Source organism: Rhinolophus sinicus, linkage group LG06 (assembly GCF_036562045.2).
Source record: "Rhinolophus sinicus isolate RSC01 linkage group LG06, ASM3656204v1, whole genome shotgun sequence".
Taxonomy (NCBI): Eukaryota; Metazoa; Chordata; class Mammalia; order Chiroptera; family Rhinolophidae; genus Rhinolophus; species Rhinolophus sinicus.
The window spans coordinates 107,583,910-107,601,178 of NC_133756.1; the positions used below are offsets into that span (position 1 = coordinate 107,583,910).

The 17,269-nt window shown below is 38.9% G+C and overlaps 1 protein-coding gene across 6 annotated transcripts in view; it reads left to right on the forward strand.

Annotated features, from left to right (window-relative positions):
* GRM5 (glutamate metabotropic receptor 5) overlaps nt 1-17,269 on the forward strand; it is a 456,294-nt gene that overhangs the window by 349,437 nt on the left and 89,588 nt on the right. For all 6 annotated transcript variants that reach the window (XR_012497441.1, XR_012497444.1, XR_012497443.1 and 3 more), the window contains exon 5: nt 12,209-12,455. Coding sequence is in view for 2 of the 6 variants with exons in the window: in XM_074335624.1 (XP_074191725.1) it covers nt 12,209-12,455 (247 nt within the window). In the remaining 4 variants the exon portion in view is untranslated. The remainder of the gene's footprint in view (nt 1-12,208; nt 12,456-17,269) is intronic.

Consider the following 17,269-nt stretch of genomic DNA (forward strand, 5'->3'; position numbering starts at 1 on the left):
GGGTTTTGACTTTTTTAGCACATGATATTAAATACCAGTCTGCTGGCAAAGACCTAGGGTGTATTGTATCTGTCTATTACTCGGGGGATTAGAGTTAAGTTGGGACTGAGTGTAGGAGATAAGAAAGTTAATGTTTCAAGGAATGTCTCCTTTATTATATTTCTCCATGATTCTCTATGTGAATATAGTGCTAGTATTTGAAGAGTGTTTAGTCCAGACATTAGTAATGCTTTACAATGTGATGTATTTTCAATCTATTTGTCCTTAGAAAAGTTGTTTATATATATATATATATATATATATATATATATATATATATATATATATATATATCAGTTTCCTTGTATAAAAAAATGATGCTAATGGTGATATCTACTCACAGGACTTTTGTAATGGCTAAATTAGAATAACAGTAACCTTTCAGTAAATACAAGATCAGACAATTAAGTTCCCAAACTCATCCTAGAAAAAGTGCTATATACCTCACTGCTGAATATCACTATGGTCACCTTCAAAGTACTCCCCTTGGGAAGCTATGCACTGACTCCAGTACCTAGTCCACCCTTCAAAGCAATTTTGGAACTCTTTTTCTGGAATAGCCATCAGAGCTGTCATCCTATTACTCTTGATGTCCTGAGTGTCATCAAAATGTCTTCCTTTCAATATTTCCTTTATCTTCAGGTAATGAAAGAAGTTATTGGGGGCCAGATCAGGTGAGTATGGAGGGTGTTCCAGTACAGTTATTTGTTTACTGGTGAAAAACTCCCACACAGACAGTGCCATGTGAGCTGGTGCATTGTCGTGATGCAAGAACCATGAGTTGTTGGTGAAAAGTTCACATCGTCTAACTTTTTCATGCAGCCTTTTCAGCATTTCCAAATAGTAAACTTGGTTAACAGTTATCCAAGTCGGTACAAATTCATAATGAATAATCTCTCTAATATCAAAAAAGTTTAGGGGACAGCTGGATGGCTCAGTTGGTTAGAGTGTGAGCTCTTAACAACAAGGTTGCCAGTTCAATTCCCACATGGTCCAGTGAACTGCGCCCTCCACAACTAGATTGAAAACAACAGCTTCAGCTTGAAGCTGAGCCTCCAGTGGGCAACCAGTTGGCTCAGTGGTTAGAGCGTGTGACTCATAACATCAAGATCGCTGGTTCGATTCCCACATGGGCCAGTGAGAAGCAACATCTTGAGCTTGCAGCTGAGCTGTCAGTGGGCAAAAGCTCAAACCGGGCAGCCGGTTTGCTCAGTGGTTAGAGCAAGGTGCTCATAACACCAACGTTGCCGGTTTGAGTCCCACATGGGCCAGTGAGCTGCACCCGCCACAACTAGATTGAAAACAACAACTTGACTTGGATCTGAGTTGTGCCCCCCACAACTAGATTAAAATACAATGAATTGACATGGAGCTGATGGGTCCTGGAAAAACACACTGTTCTCCAATATTCCCCAATCAAAAAAAAAGCAAAGGTTAACAACATCATTGCAACAAGTTTGTGAACTAAATTGTCAGACGTCGTATTACCTGTTGCTATTAATCAACATCTTTTACATACAAGCTCTCATTCGTTCCTCAGGTGCTCCACTCAGAAGTTAGCAGGGATGATTATTCTCATGTTAAAGTGACAGAAAATGGCATGTGCAAAAGTGACTTTCTTATGTTTGTAAGAAGTTAGGGAGGTACTGGTACAGAAAGGTCAGTCTATAGAGCCAGTTGAACTGAGTCTGAAGTTCCACTTTACTTCGTTTAGCTTTATGTCATTGGCATTTTAACTCTCTGAGCCCAAATTTTCTCATCTAAACAAAGGCCGAATATAATGCTTAGCTGATATGTTGTCTGTAAGGGTTAAATGAGGCAATGAATGTACCGCACGTAACATCTGGCATCTGTGGAATACTTTCTTTTCTCTTTCAATGATTGCCTTTGAAATATTTCAGAATAAAATGGTTTATAGAAAATAATCATTGTCACGGTTGAAAGTGACGATGATTATTGTTATTTTTAAATAATATCTATAATAAGGAAACTAGTCCTAGTGGTATAGTAATGAGCACACTCAGAAGATGGAGCTTCATAAAGACTTTTTTTGATAAAAATGATCCACTGTCTATCATTTTATAAAATTTTTTCTACCCTAATCAAACCACTTGTATTAAACATGATAATTCATCTTCTGGCATACAGATTTGTGAACTCCACATTCTGCAGTTGAATTCTTTGCAGGAAATTTATACACTGCAATGTAATTCATTTTTTCAATTTTCTATTTCATTTCAATTACAGTGTTTATTATATGAGATAGAGGTTTTCAATTAGCATGCTTGTTCTTTTTAATTAGAAGTAAAAGTCTTAATGGAACTTACATTTTTGGCATCACTTATTTTCAGAAGCATAAACTCTGGGACAATTTGTGAATACAAAAGCATAGAAAGTTGGGGAGTGTTAATTTTATAAATATCTTAGACTAAGCTACTGATCTCTTATATGAAAATTCTACTAGATGTACAGCAGCAGCAAGAGTTTCTAGTTATTTAGTACCTCGTACCGGGTTATGGCTTCTATATGTATTGTCTCTAATTCTCATAACTGTACAAGCAAATGTTTCCCAAATGAAGAAGCCCTGAAAGAAGAATTATTAAATCCTGCCTGGGAAACTTGAGCAAGGCTTTCCAGGAAAGTGACCATTAGACTGTTTTAAAATATGATAGTAAGCTCATCAGATAAAGATGGGGAAACCACATCTTCAGGAAATATGATGAAACACAGTTAAAATGGAAAAGAAGAGTGGCAATTCAATGGACAGACAGAGCCAAGTAGGAAAGGTCTGGTCTAGGAGTTTGGGCTGAGTATAGTAAGGAGAATGTAATGCTGTGGAATTTTGCCACATACTCTTTCAAATATCAGAACCAGCAGCCTTCATATCTCGGTGGAATTCTTTCTTCTTTTACACACCATATGGAAGTTCCTCAAAATACCGTAATGTGAATGAAAGAGCTACGCTAGCTGAAATAACATATCCATCAGAGGGCTGCCAATGGGCTGTCAATAGTGAATCATTTAAATTTAAAATTTGGCATTCTGCACATAGGAGTGTACAATCCCTGTTGAGTTTCTGTAGCTCCCTGAAGATGTCTTCTTTCTGCAACTACTGTGATCATTTGTATTTCAATATCAGCATTTAGAGGTCAACTGTCTGTATTTCAGGCACAATTATAAACTGGAGTCACTGTAGATATTAGAAACTGGTGTCTCAATAGGCAGGCATACAGATACAGCTCTGGGTTCCCAGTGTCTCCATGCTTCCTGATGCAGAACAGGCACATGGAGAGTTAAGAAGAAAGGGGATGAATGAGTTATATGATGTCATCAGTTCCTTCAGCCCTTTCATAGACTAAGCTTTCCTTTGTGACATCACTAGTCTCTGTCCAAGCCCTAGATCGCATAACTGGTCCTTTATTTTATTAATCTTAACCTATGCTCCCAGGAAGCTACCAGTATCTTCATTATAACATGAATTTCTCTGTCTGAACCACTATCTATTAAGTTCCATACCTGAAGTCTACTCACATTTATCCATCATTCATACGACCTGCCATTACTGACAATGCTGATCTCTCTTCTGGGTGCTGGAAATACAATAATAAGCAAGATCAATGTGGGCCCAGTCTGCATCGAGCTGACTGTCTGTTCTGAACTAACCTCTGAATCTTGTAGTATGTTCAAAGGCTTTTTCATAAAATAGGTGCTTAGTAAATGTTAAATAAAGGAATGGAGTGACCAATCTATGCCAGTGTTAGGAACTGTGGAGGATACAACATAAACAAGTCAGTTTTAGCTTTCAAGATGCTCGTAGTCTGTGGTGGGCACAGACATACACACAGATAATTCTAATGTGTAGCAGAAAGCATCATGTGTTATAATAGAGGAACAAACACATTTCTGTGGGAGCACGTAATGGCAAAAGATTAATTCTTGCTTGGGGGATGCTCTGCCCTTCTGTCTCGGCAGGAAACAAATGATGGTGTCCTCCACTGAGCATAACTGGCATCCATTTGCCATATGCATAAGGAATGAGTAGATTCATAAAATAAATGAGTCGGGAGAATTTGCTTCACTGCAGTTTTTTTTCACTGCAATGTTACAGCGTGTTATCCAATGGCATCTTTCAGATTTATAATTTCCTTCCTAGAAAATACTTGAATCCCTTACTGGACAGCCTGCTTTCCTTTATTATCTATTCCCTACTGGTAGGTAGAGGTGAAATAATGAGGACAATCTGAACGTATTTTAGTATCCAGCATAAAGGCTAACATAAAAAAATTAACTTGGGATTTTAAAAAAAAATAAACTGTTACCAGTTTCATTACTCTCTGCTCATGAGTTAACTTGCTGAAAACAATACTAAATTATGGTTTCCTTTACTTCCTGTATGAAAATAGCACTAATTCAAGAGTTTAGGCACAAGGGGTCTCGAGCCAGCTGCCACTAACCAAAAGTATGACTTTAGGGAATTCCTTTTCCTTCTCTTGGCCTTATTTTCCTCATCTATAAAATGAGTTTATTGGACCAGATTAGGAGGTCCCAATCTCAGATGAGTACAGGGGCCAAAGAGGTAAAAGACAGAAGCAGGTCAGCATTTTCCATGTGAGAATGTGAAGCCAGAATTGGGACACCTGATTTTTCCAAGAGAGTCTACAAAGCTGGATTTTTACGTGAAACTTGTACAATACAGCATTTAGGCCAAACAAGAAAAAGGAATTCGGCCCAAGGGTTCCTTTCTACAACTTCTAGACTGGATGCTTTCTCAAGTCTCTTGTATCAGACATTCTCCTATTCTACATTAAGACAGTCTGTTTTCCTTTGTTTTAACAGCTACTAAACTTCAAAGTTCCAGTTCCCTAGATGAATTAAAACATGTGTTTTGAGTGCTATAAAATTAAATTGTCATCACAGATTGGAGGATTCAGTTTCTGCTAATCTTTTGGGGGTCTTCTGATTTGATTTAGCAAGAGTAATATTAGGATTGAATGTTAAGCGTTCTAAATCAGGGATCCAGTTGTCAAGAAACAGAGGGAGCATCTATTCTCTCCTCTTCCATTTCCTCTCTGCAAGCTGCTGTGAGACAGATCCAGCCTGAGAGCAGCTGGCAAGTTTGGTTTGGCATAAATATTCCTGCCTTCATTGGCCTTGGCCCATAGTGGACCCTAAAAAATAATCCTTGCACAAACTAAATACTTCTGAATGAAGTCCAGCTCTTCCCTGCATTAACATGCCAACTCATTAACATGCCCTCTCTTTCCTACTGCTCAGAGGATAAGAAAAGAAGTCTGGTTAAAATGAACCCTTTTATTTGGGGGACTCAGGACTTTAACATTTGCCTGATCAGGTGAAACAGTTTGGGCCTCCAAAACTTCTATCACTGAGCCTTACATGCTATTTTTGGAGGAAAGAGATATTAAGTTACTCATGTTTGTATCACCAGCATCCAGCACAATCTCTGACATACAATAAGGACTCATTAAGTGTCTGTTTAATCAATAACTTAATTCATCTCTGAATGAGTCAACAAATAAATTAACTAATGAGCCAGAATTTCTCTCTAGGGCCTAAGCAGCAAGAACAAAGGAACTGAATATAACTCTGAGTTTTATTAAGACATCTAAAGAAAGATTCTGTCAATCAGAGCGTAGGGAGCTTGGAAATGTAAACAAAAGATGAGTAAAATGTGGTGTGACCCTTGCAGTGCTCCCAAGTGATCATAGATAGTCCCCTTATTCTAGGTGTCATCTCATGATTCTGGACATTTCAAATATAATGTTGCCTTATAGAAAATATTAATTTAAAAAAAAAAGAAAAAGAAACAGGAAATCAGCCTGCGTAGCTTCAGGCTACCAGTTCACACCTACTTCTGAGGGCTGTGGTTCCATTGTCAGTGTGGTTCTCAAAGCCTCTGCAGTGCTGGCAGAGTTTACTGCACAGGTGCTTCACTCAGTGGCCAGTCTTGCCCCTAGGCAGTATTCTATCCCATGATTCACTTCTCAAAACTTTGATCTGCTGACTAGGGTCAAACCCTTGTCTGCACAACTGGGGTGGGGGTGGAGGGGAGTGGTCCTAGGAGTTCATGTTCAAGCTTGAGGGATCACTTTCTTGAGCTCCCCCCTCTCCATAGTCTCCCTGACACTTCAGCTCCCAGCCTCTCCCTTTCTTCTCCTGGTCCTCTGGGTAGAAATCTGAGGCTTTAGTTTCTACCTGTGCCTCACACTTCCTGTGCCTTTGACTGAATTGCCATGGGAGCCAGATGGGGCGAGGCTAGAGAAAGGAAAAGAGCAACAGGGAGTTTCTCCATATTCTTGGTATACAGTTCCTTTGGTCATAGAGAAGTGACCCCACGCTAAGACTTATAGATGTTTTCTTTTACCAGCATCCCCTCTGCAGGGATGCCTGGGGGCTTGCATGGGAAAACAAGCAAAAACAAAAGTGGAGTTTCTCCTGTTCTCCCTGACAGGCAGGGTGCCCCTTCCCACTCTTCAGAGCAGAAATACAAGGCTCCTCTTGGAGCAATTTGTTCCTGCACCTGGTTTTCAGAGTTCTGCCGTTGGGGCTGCCTTTGAGTCCAGGCCTGGAAGTACTGGAGGCAAAAAAGATCCCAGAATCGCACGCATGGTTCAGTGGTCTTCTGAATTCTGGTTTCCTTCCTGTAACCTGTTGCCATTTACTTTTCCGAATCCTCACAAAGTGGCGCCAGTCATTCCGCCCAGGCTTTTTAGCTGTGTGTTCAGTGAGAGAAACAGGATGAAGAGTGCTTACTGCATCTTAACTGGACCAGAATTTTTCCCAGGTAGTTTCTTTAGATGGTGAAATTATTACAGGAAAAGAAGGTTCCTGGCTTCACATAGGAAATAATTCAAATATGAGCCAGTATAGTGTTTAAAATAAGTTTATTTAGCAGAGAGTAAGAAAAGAAGGATCATCTCTCAGACAGAGAAGTGGTCTCTAATCGCTAATGGAAGAGAGACCCCCTCCATCTCCTCACCTAAGGTTCATATGTGTTTTTTGCTTCCAAGGAAGATTTATTGGTATGGGAGGGAAAGGAGAACAGAAGAACAATGTTGAATTTATTTCTAACTTCAGTAAGATGCAAGTGGAATAAGGGCAGGTTTGTTTTAACTCATGTAAAGAACAACCTGTGTTTTCTTTCCATGGGCTGGTCATAATGGACTCTCTCATCTTTGGATAGTTTGCTCTGTGCCACTGAGTAATGTCTGCCTGAGCTCTGTGTCTTGGGGCACATAGGCAGCCAGCTTGCAATCCAGCCTCTGCAAAAACAGTCCTTCCCTATATTATAAACATCCAGCGTTTCTTTATGGGATTATCTGGTCCACCTGAAAGATCCTGTTGAAAATTGGCATTGTCATTTAGTTTAATTGTGTGTCATTCTACAAAGGGACAATTGCTCTAGTAAACCGATTTGACAATCTGAAGACCAGACCTGGTATTGGATGACACCTTTGCAACATCCTGTCATCCATCAGGCCTCATTCATGTACTTAATACACATTAACAGTGCTAGTTATGTGTCCGGTGCTGTACTAGGCACAAGGGCTACCTCTGTGAACGACACAAACTCTTTGTCCTTAGGATGCCTGTAGTATACAAGGAACCAGCCACAAGTCACCACCAGCACTCTAGAAGAACGAAGCACAGCCTTAAGTCTAGAAACAGCTATGTAAACAGGCAATTCCTGTATAGAGTATTTAGTGTAGGATAAACATCAGCACCGGTGCCATAGGAGAACAGAGCAAAACCTTCATTCTGAACTGGAGGAGGATCACAGACAATTGCTGAGGGAAGGTGCAGCCCAGACACATACAAATTAATAAGTAGAAAATATGCACAATAGTATACGTACATGTATCAAAATGACTTGAGAAATTACAAAGGCTAAAGTTCTATGAGTTTCTTTAGCAGTTGTGTTTGTTTTGTTGTTGTTTTTTTAATTTGCAACCATTTGGCGTCTTTGAGTGACAAGGGCAGATAGTCACCTGAAGTTCTACAAGACCCTAATGCTGCCCAAATAGGCCAGTTGTTCCCAGATGCTCAATAATAGCAATGATTCAACAGACTGTAAACAAACACGTGTGTCCTTTGGTTTTCAAGCACTTGCCATCATCAGTCAGCTCCATCTGTATATTCCTGGGCCCAGGTCTTACACAGGTACAGCAGGCACTATTTGAGGGAAAAGCAATATCATATAGCAAAAAGGACACTAATCTTGGCGTTAGAAATTCTTATCTACTTCTGATTTTTACTATCTGTGTGACCCTGGAAAATCTACTTAACCTGTCTCCATCTCAGTTTCTTTATCTCTACAGTTTGGATACAGTATCCATGCACATCACTGATACACACAAATATTATTTTGAGAAGTGCCAAACAAATGCAAATCTTCATTCTTGTCCTCATTCAATTCAACAAATAGTACAGTAACCATGCCCTAAGCACTGTGATTTGATTTGCAAATGAATAAGGCTCAAATTTTGCCTTTGTGCCAGTTACTGTCTATTGTAGACAAAGCATAAAGAAAAATCAGGAAGGGAACCTGAAAGATGACTGCCTCAGAGCTATTGAGCATCACATCAGATGGGACCTTTGACTTGCTTTTGTTCTCCAAAGTCTTGACCACAAAACATACTGACTAAAGGTTATTATGATTTGTATTTCAATATAGTTACCATTTATGAAGCATCTGACTTGTGCCAGAGTTTGTGCTAGGTACTCATGACTTTCCTATAGCATTTAATTCTTACATCATCCTTGCAAGATAAAGGTCATCATTTAACAGATAATTAAACTTAATCTTTGAGAATTTAAGTAACTTGTCCAAGTCACAAAGCTAGGAAGACCTAAAGCAGGAATTTAAACCCAGATCTCCGTATTCTGCTCATAAGAGGAAAAAAAACACAAATGAGAATCAAACTACTTAACCTGTTTAATAGCCACAAATGCACCTATTGCTGAATCCTGATAATGGGTTTAGAGACTGAGTTGCAACATATGGTTTAATCTCAAGGTCAAGCACCTAAGGTGGTCTCAAAGATTACCACTGCCCAGTCAATTTTCTGGAAGTAGAATCAATCAGGTGAGTAACTGCCTCTATTTAGGGAGTTAAATGGAGGAAAGTAGGAAATGCATTGACTTGTGGACCGGATGTTTCAAATTCTGCTTCCATTAAGTATGCCCACATTTCTGTAGTATGGTGTACATGGTGCCTGAGGGAAGTATAAGAAAGTAATAGGGAGCTTGGAAGGACAAGGTTAATTTTAGTGTCTGCAGTCATGGTGGTCTTCGTGAAAGAAGTGCTCTTGAAGCCTTTAAAATAGATAGGATTAGTGTTAGTAGGGTCAGGGAGGAAAAAAAAATAGAAAGGGTAGTCTAGTGAGAAGAGCTAGTCCTTTCATTCATTTAACAAATATTTATTGAGGACCCACTATGTGCCAGGCATTGTTCAAGGCAGTGAGTAGCGAACAAAGCAAAATAATCCCTAGCCTCTCAGAGTTTACATTTTAGTGGGTAAACGAGACAGACAATAAACAAGACAAATATATAAAATATGTAGTATTTTAGATGGCAGGAAGTTGAAAAACAATGTTGGGAAAGGACTTAGGGAGTGTGTGGGAGGAGTGGGTGGAGATGCGATTCAGACAGGATGTCCAGAGAACATCTCACAGAGAGGATGATAGTTGAGTAAAGACCTGCATTGGGGAGGGAACAGGTTCTATGTATCTCCGAGGCAGAGCATTCCAGGCAGAAGGAAGAGCAAGTACAAGGGCCTGGAGGCCTGAGTACACCTGGTCTGTTTGAGGATCAGGGAGGAGGCCAGCCTGGCTAGAGAGAGAGAATTTAAATGAAGAGTGTTACGAATAGAGTGAGAAGGATAAGGGTGGGGCACTGTGAGGCAAACTCCTGTATGTCTTTGATGGTCAGTGCAACGACCTGGTATTTAGTTTCAGGAACAAGCCACTGAAAAGTTTGATCAGAGGAGTGTCATGATCTGACATATTTTAAGGGAGTTTTTTCTGGCTATTGTGTTAAAAATCAGCTGGAATCAAAGGAGGATAGACAGAGGTAGAAAGGAGACCGGTTAAAAGACTATTGCTGTGATCCAAACAGGAGATGATATAGCTTGAACCTGGCAGAAGTAGACTGATGTAGTTTAATTCAGGTATATTTGAAAATAGATCAAATAAGAGTTGAGAAGTTGCGAAGGAAAGAGAAGAGTCAAAAGTGATTCAAAGTATTTGACTTCACACCTAGACGAATGGCGTTTCCAGTGGTGAAATGTGGAAGTATGGATGGTTTATGTATAGAAGGAAATTGTAACACTTGGTTGGGAACTAGCCTGAGTCCAGTGTCTAGCCCTGAGATGGAAAAAGGATTCCCCATCTTATATCTATGTCAGGATGAACCATGCTGGTTTTCCTAGAGAGCCTCTCTGCTCAGGGAAATTTAAAGTGTCAGCATTTGGGCAAGCAACCAAGAAGGGGGAAATATACCTCTATAGTTTAAAAACGTCATCAAGTACCATGCTATATTTGTAAAGTCCCTTTTTATCCCTCTTAAAAAATATTTTTTCCCCACATGACAAACTCAGTCTTCACTTCAGCTGTTACCATGCTCTTCTTACATATCTCAACCCTCTCCATTCTTCAATTGCTGGGTCTGTTAGTAGATTCCATCTCCTAAACATTTCTGTCCATAACAATGGCCTCTACCCTAGGGCAGGCCATTTTCAGCTGTCACTGGGATTGTTGCATTGCCTTTTAACAGGTCTTCTTGACTCTATTCCTACAGCCCTTTAAATCTTTCTCCATACTGTGGCCAGATAGATAGGTCTTTCTAAAATAGAAATCTGACCAGGTTCCTTCCTAGTTTAAATATCATAAAGGATCCCCATGCTCTTATCATAAAGTATAGCAAACTTAAAGTGGCTTAAGCAGTCCTGTCTCCCTCTCCTCCTTCAGTTCTTGCCATTCTCCTACCTCCTCTCCATATTCTGGCCATTCCAGTCTTCTTAAAATTTCCCCATCACAGTGTGCTCTCATCTGTGAACCTTCAAACATGCTTGGAACACTTTCCACCACACACACGCTCTTCATCCAGCTGATACTCAACCGTAATGGTCAACTTCAGTGAGCTTCTGGATCTGCTGCCACTCTGGATTCAGTCCTGCCTCAGCACTTATCAAGCCAGATGCTCTTCTGGACTTTACACTCTAAATAAATGAGAGTGAGAACCATGTCTGTCTGTTCAACATTATGTCCCCACTCCCAGCAAGTTCTGAGCTATCAGAAGGAAGTGGCATTTACTCCATATTTGTTGAATCAATAACCCATACCGAATGTCAGTTCTTTAATGAACTTTCCAAGAGCCCTTCATTGGAAGGGATCTCCCTCTTTGGGCCTCTGTAGATTTTAACTCCACATGCATTACAGATTTTTCACCTTGTACCTTTTAGTTTAGCTACATAATTTACTTCTGTTATTGAGCAAGTTTCTTCTGAAGGGCAGAATCCATGTCCAATTCATCTTTCTGTTTTCCTTATATCACCCACCATGCAGATTTATGTATACTCAGAGTCCAATAAATGTTTATTGAATTAATTAATGAATTAATGGAGTGTAAATGTTATATTTCAGAATTTCCAAATATGTCACTTTATGGGGAGCATATGCTTCGAGGTTGGAAGGGGTGGATGATAAATCTAAATAGGTAAGTTGAGGCAAGATAGTGGAGGATCTATTTTTTTAGGCTAAGAGGACTTAATAGTTTGGAAACTGGAGATGTGTTGAGAATTTCTACACCATAGAGGTATATTATCACAGCTGAGTACAAGGGATATTAATCTATCCTTAAGATAACTTTTGTGGTAGAGAAATACAGCGCTAGCAGAGTTTGGTAATGGGGTAAGTGAATATTAGTACTGTTGGAGATTCAAATCATTCTTCAGGGTTTTGAGGAAAAACCAAAACAAAACTGGAAATAGAAGGCAATTATTAGGCATACTATGTTGGCTCCTGTATCTTAGGATTGACTCGTTCTAACTCTAATAAATTGTTCTACTGCGTTCTCTCATTACTCAGAATCCATGCAAGTAGCTATAGTAGAATTAAATCTCAAAGTGAATCCCTAATTTGTTTCCCAACAGGTTCTCTGACTCTGAAAACACATCATGTTCAAGATTCCAAAATGGGATTTGTGATCAACGCGATCTATTCTATGGCCTATGGGCTCCATAACATGCAGACAGCCCTCTGCCCGGGCTATGCAGGCCTCTGTGATGCAATGAAGCCTATCGACGGACGGAAACTTTTGGACTCCCTGATGAAAACCAATTTTACGGGGGTTTCTGGAGATATGATCCTATTTGATGAGAATGGAGACTCTCCCGGAAGGTATTGTTATAATTCTCCTCTAGACAGTAGACAGTAGAGTCTGAACAACAGCTATGTCTGGATCCTGAGGTGCCTGTTTGTCTCCCTTGTGGTTATCTAGGCATCCTGGCCATGTTTGACTAGTTCTGACATCACAAAGTGAGCAAAGACAGAGAGGGAAAGCCCTATTTCCAGTGGCCAGGAAAAGGTATTGATGCTTATGTCCAGAACATGGTCTTGGAGTCATTCCCACATTTCAGAGATCTAAACTTAAAGGCAGGAGCCTCGTGTTATCATCATTGAAAGCCATCTCTGCTTATGTTTGCCATTTTATTCCCTGTGCTCTGATCTCCACTTGGGTCATAGATCTATTCTAAAAGAGGAACAATTCAAGTTCTGGTAATACAGAAATTGGTGCTGTTATATATATATATAACATATATAACATATATATATATATAAAACACACACACACATATATATATATAGTTTGCTGTACCTACAGTGAGTTATAAGTCATATTTTATTATTTTATTATCCTCCAACTGGAGCCCTTTCTCCCCTTCAGGCCTTAAAGGGGCTTTTTCTATGAAATTTCACATTTCATTATTTATAGAGAGGAGCCTGAGAAATAAGAACTTATTCATAATTATAGGTCAGCCTCCAGAGAAAGTCATTAGGTACCTAGAACTTATCAGAATTCACATCTATTTCATAGTCCCAATTCTTAGGTGACTCTATACATGGAATTTGTACTCTATGAGGGATAATGTCGTTGAAATGATATTCTGAGATGTAGAAGGGCTGGGTCTTCACTCTGCCTTGCTTCAGAATAATCAGGGATCTTTGGTCTCCCTCTATAAAATCCCAAGTACTCTTCCAGCAACAGCTTATGTTTGACAGCTGTGCTTGGAGAGGGTGACTTTACACTCTGTTTGCAGTTGACAGCGCCAAAAGGTTTCACAAGTCCCTCCATGTCTCACACCCTATGTGCCTACACATTGCAACAGCCACCTTGGTTTAGCTTGTTTCCATATACCTGTGGTGAGCTGGAGCTTGTCCCTGACAGCTGTTACCATCTTACAAGCTGGACTTCTAAGTTAATAGCTAGTTTCAACTCATGCAGCCAAGAGCAAAGCTGAACATTCTCTCTAGTCTAGAGACGTGAAGAATATTGCATCAGGCAGGCTCTTTGCCAAAATAAGCTGAATTTTCACATGCTGTTTTCTAATTTTGGCTATTCAGTATATCCATCGTGGGGGGTGGGGTGGTAAGGGAAGAAATACAAGCATTTCCCCAGGGTCAAAGAATACTTGGCATTTGTTGTAAGGCTTAGGGCTGGTGAACCAATGAACTCTGTCTTTGGGCTTAGGTCGAAGCCCATACTCTGGCGTCTAGAAATGGATTTATCATTCATGTATGCATCCTCAGAGTTCTCACATCAGCTTTTGACTTGTTTATAGACTTTGATGAGTACAGCTTCACCAGTTCAAAGAGTTTTCATGTAATGTACCCACACCAGTTCCACAAACCAGAGAGTGAAGAAATGTCTCAGATGGCTTAGTTTTACCAATGAGAAACCTTAATGAATCAGACAGAAAGAACATCATTATCTCGTTCATAATCCTCCAAATATGCTGTAATCAGGTACATTTAGCACATAGGTTCTTAACCTTTGTTGGAACATGAATCTCTTTAAGACTCAGATAAAATTAGAGATATTCTCTCAACGACAATATACATACAATATTACAAAAAATTTCTTGAAATTCACCCTTGTTTAGAGACTTTCCACGCATTACTAAGGCTGGATATATTAACCCATGAATAAATGATCAGAATTGGCCTCTGATGGTATTAGCCAGACTCAGGAAACTGTGGTTTGCAACTTTTTATTTTTCCAACTAACCCAGTTATATTTAATAAACATAACTAACATTTATTGAGTGTGTGTTCTAAGCCAAACACTAAGCTAAGCCCTCTATGTTTTAATACTATGAGGTAAGTAATATTATTATTCTCTTTCCAGCTCTTTACAAACTGAGGCTTACAGAGGTTGAATGAGTTGCCCAAAGACACAATCTAATAAATGATAGTCACGATCCTAACTCAGTCTCCTGGGCTTCATCTCCTAACCATGTACAACAACCTGCCGATTCACCAACCAAAATCACAATCCAAAAGCCAGTATTTCCTGAGAAATGTGTTTGTAGGCATTATGCTGTTATTTCTGTGGTATAAAACTTATGGCTCTGCTGGATCAAAGACATTCCAAACTGAGCAATGAACCAGAGGAGCCAGGGGTGGTCATGTGTTCCCTTAAAATGCCAGAGTCATAGAAGAAGAGCCTAAACAGAGGAAATTGGGAGACGTGGCAACTCACTCAGGCACACACACTTATAGATTGTTGAGGAGTAAATTATAATCATTGTTTTTAAACCTTACATCTAATTAAAGTGCTATATCAGTCTGAAGCTCTTTAATGAAAAATCTTAGTGCTAGGAGTGTTACAGAATTCACAATTTTTGAATGTACAAAAAGTTATGCAGTCATATAATGCCCCCAGCATGCTGTGGGATAGCACTTCTTAATCAGCACATAATATTTCTACAGAGAAAAACATGAATATTCACATTGTGATAAATAGAGCGTAAATAGCCTCATGACACAGTGGGTTAAATTCTGTCACTAAGTAAGTTCATATTGAGTCATGTTTCACTGCTAAGTGAGTTACAAAAAAATTAAAAAAAACAACAACCATGGTTATCATAGCTCTAAGGATTTCAGAATTATAGATGAGAAATATGGACCTTTACTATTTACCACCAATGGTATAGATCACACATCAGTAAACTATGGTCTATAGGCCAAATAAAGTCTGCTGTCTTTGTAAATGAGGCTTTATTGGAACACATTGACACTAATTTATTTAGATACTGTCCATGGCTGCTTTCATACCACACTGGCAATGTTGAGTAGTTTCAACAGATAATCTCACAAAGCCTAAACTACTGTCTGTCCCTTTACAGTAAAAGTTTTCTGACCTCTGGTATGGAGATTTCATTGAAAACTAAGGTTTCAGGGGGCCTGCCTGGCCATTGCCTGGGACTGACCATACTGGACAGAGGAAACATGGAGAGTCAACGTCAGACCAAGTACAACTGACTACTTAAAGCAAAAATGTTAACATTATATTGTGGGACTTATAAGCATATGGATGTAAAATATTTAACAACATGAAGGAAGGGGGTATAGAATTATATAGGAGTAAGGTTCATATATTTTACATTAAGTGACACAACATTAACTTTAAGTGGAGAATCAGATAAATTAAGAATGCATATTGCAATCCCTAAAGAAACCACTAAAATGTTAATACAAGAAGAATAGTTAAAAAGCCAATAGAGGAATATTTTTTTTAAATGACTAACCCAAAAGAGGACAGGAAACGAGGAACAGATGGACAAAAACAGATGTGACAAATATAAAACACGGCTGGAAGACTAGAAATTTGCAGATACTGAGCTGGTTTGCTCATGGATTCTTACAAAGTGGCTCTGTCCATAGAAGGACCATAGAGATAATCAGTTTCAACTTCCTAACTTTCTTGGAGAGAAAACTAAGTTTCAGAGAAAGGAAGAGGCATATCTTGGTGACTTACTTAATTAGTAACAGAACACGTACCCTATACAAACCTCAGGAATGATCGTTAAAGAAGAATTTAACTTACTTTTTTTTTTCATTTTCTTTATATTACATTTGAAATGATCATATATATGGTAGAAAAAGGCTTCATTATTAGCTACCATTGAAGCTTTTGGTCAAACTAATTCTGTGGTCTCTCTTTAATCTGTGATTATCCAACCTGCAAGGCATAGATAATTGCTTTGTTGCTTGGACAGTGCTTGGAGTGTCCATTATGTTGAGCAACAGACAATTTGTCACATATTTAAGAATTCAGCTTTTTTAAAAATCACCTTAGAATTAGAATTATAGAGTGAGAGGACCTTTGGAGCCATGTGAATCCAGTACTCTCCACAGACCCCTTCACCGAGTGATGTTTCAGTTCCCCAGACAACAATCTTGCTTTAGCCTCTTGGGTAAGGAGGACCCCACTATTTCTGAGGAAACTTGCTCTAATTTTCAAAGAAGTTATAACCACTTAGAAAGTTCTTTCTTTCTGCCAACTGAACCCTGCCTTCCTCTAGTTTGTATTTGTGCTTTAATAGAACTTTTTTTTTTTCTTTTGGTTAAAATATATTTTAGAAGTTTTTTTTTTTTTTTTCAAACAATATATAAAATGTATTTTTAAAAATTTTCAGGATATTTCACTTAAAATTGTAGCCAGTTAAGGAAGAAGTAGATGGGGAAGGTAGAGAGTTGGGGAATTTTTGTGTTTGTTTGTTTGTTTGCAATTTTTTCTTATTAAAATTCATGGGGGTGAGTTTATTTTTCAATAGCCAGATCACTTCACTTTTTAAAATTTTTCCTATATTAAACAAAAAGAGGCATGGATATAGCAATAAGAGCCTTAAAATGTAGAGTAGTTCAGGTCTCTGCAATATTGAAACAATGTAAAATTGATCTCTTAGCTCTATCCAGTAGATTTGCAGTATTTGGAGCAGTCTAATGGAGAAGAGCTAACAGCAGACTTCAAGTTTAAAGGCTTGTGTTAGATCTTGGCCCTGCCACTTGCATTCTCTGCAATCTGCTAATACTCATTAACTTCAACGAGTTTTAGTTCCATTGTCTATAAAATTAACAGATTGGACTAGACTTTGTCAGAGTTAAGCATTGGTAGAAATGGGATTGGTGGCTCATTTTGGGATGAGAAA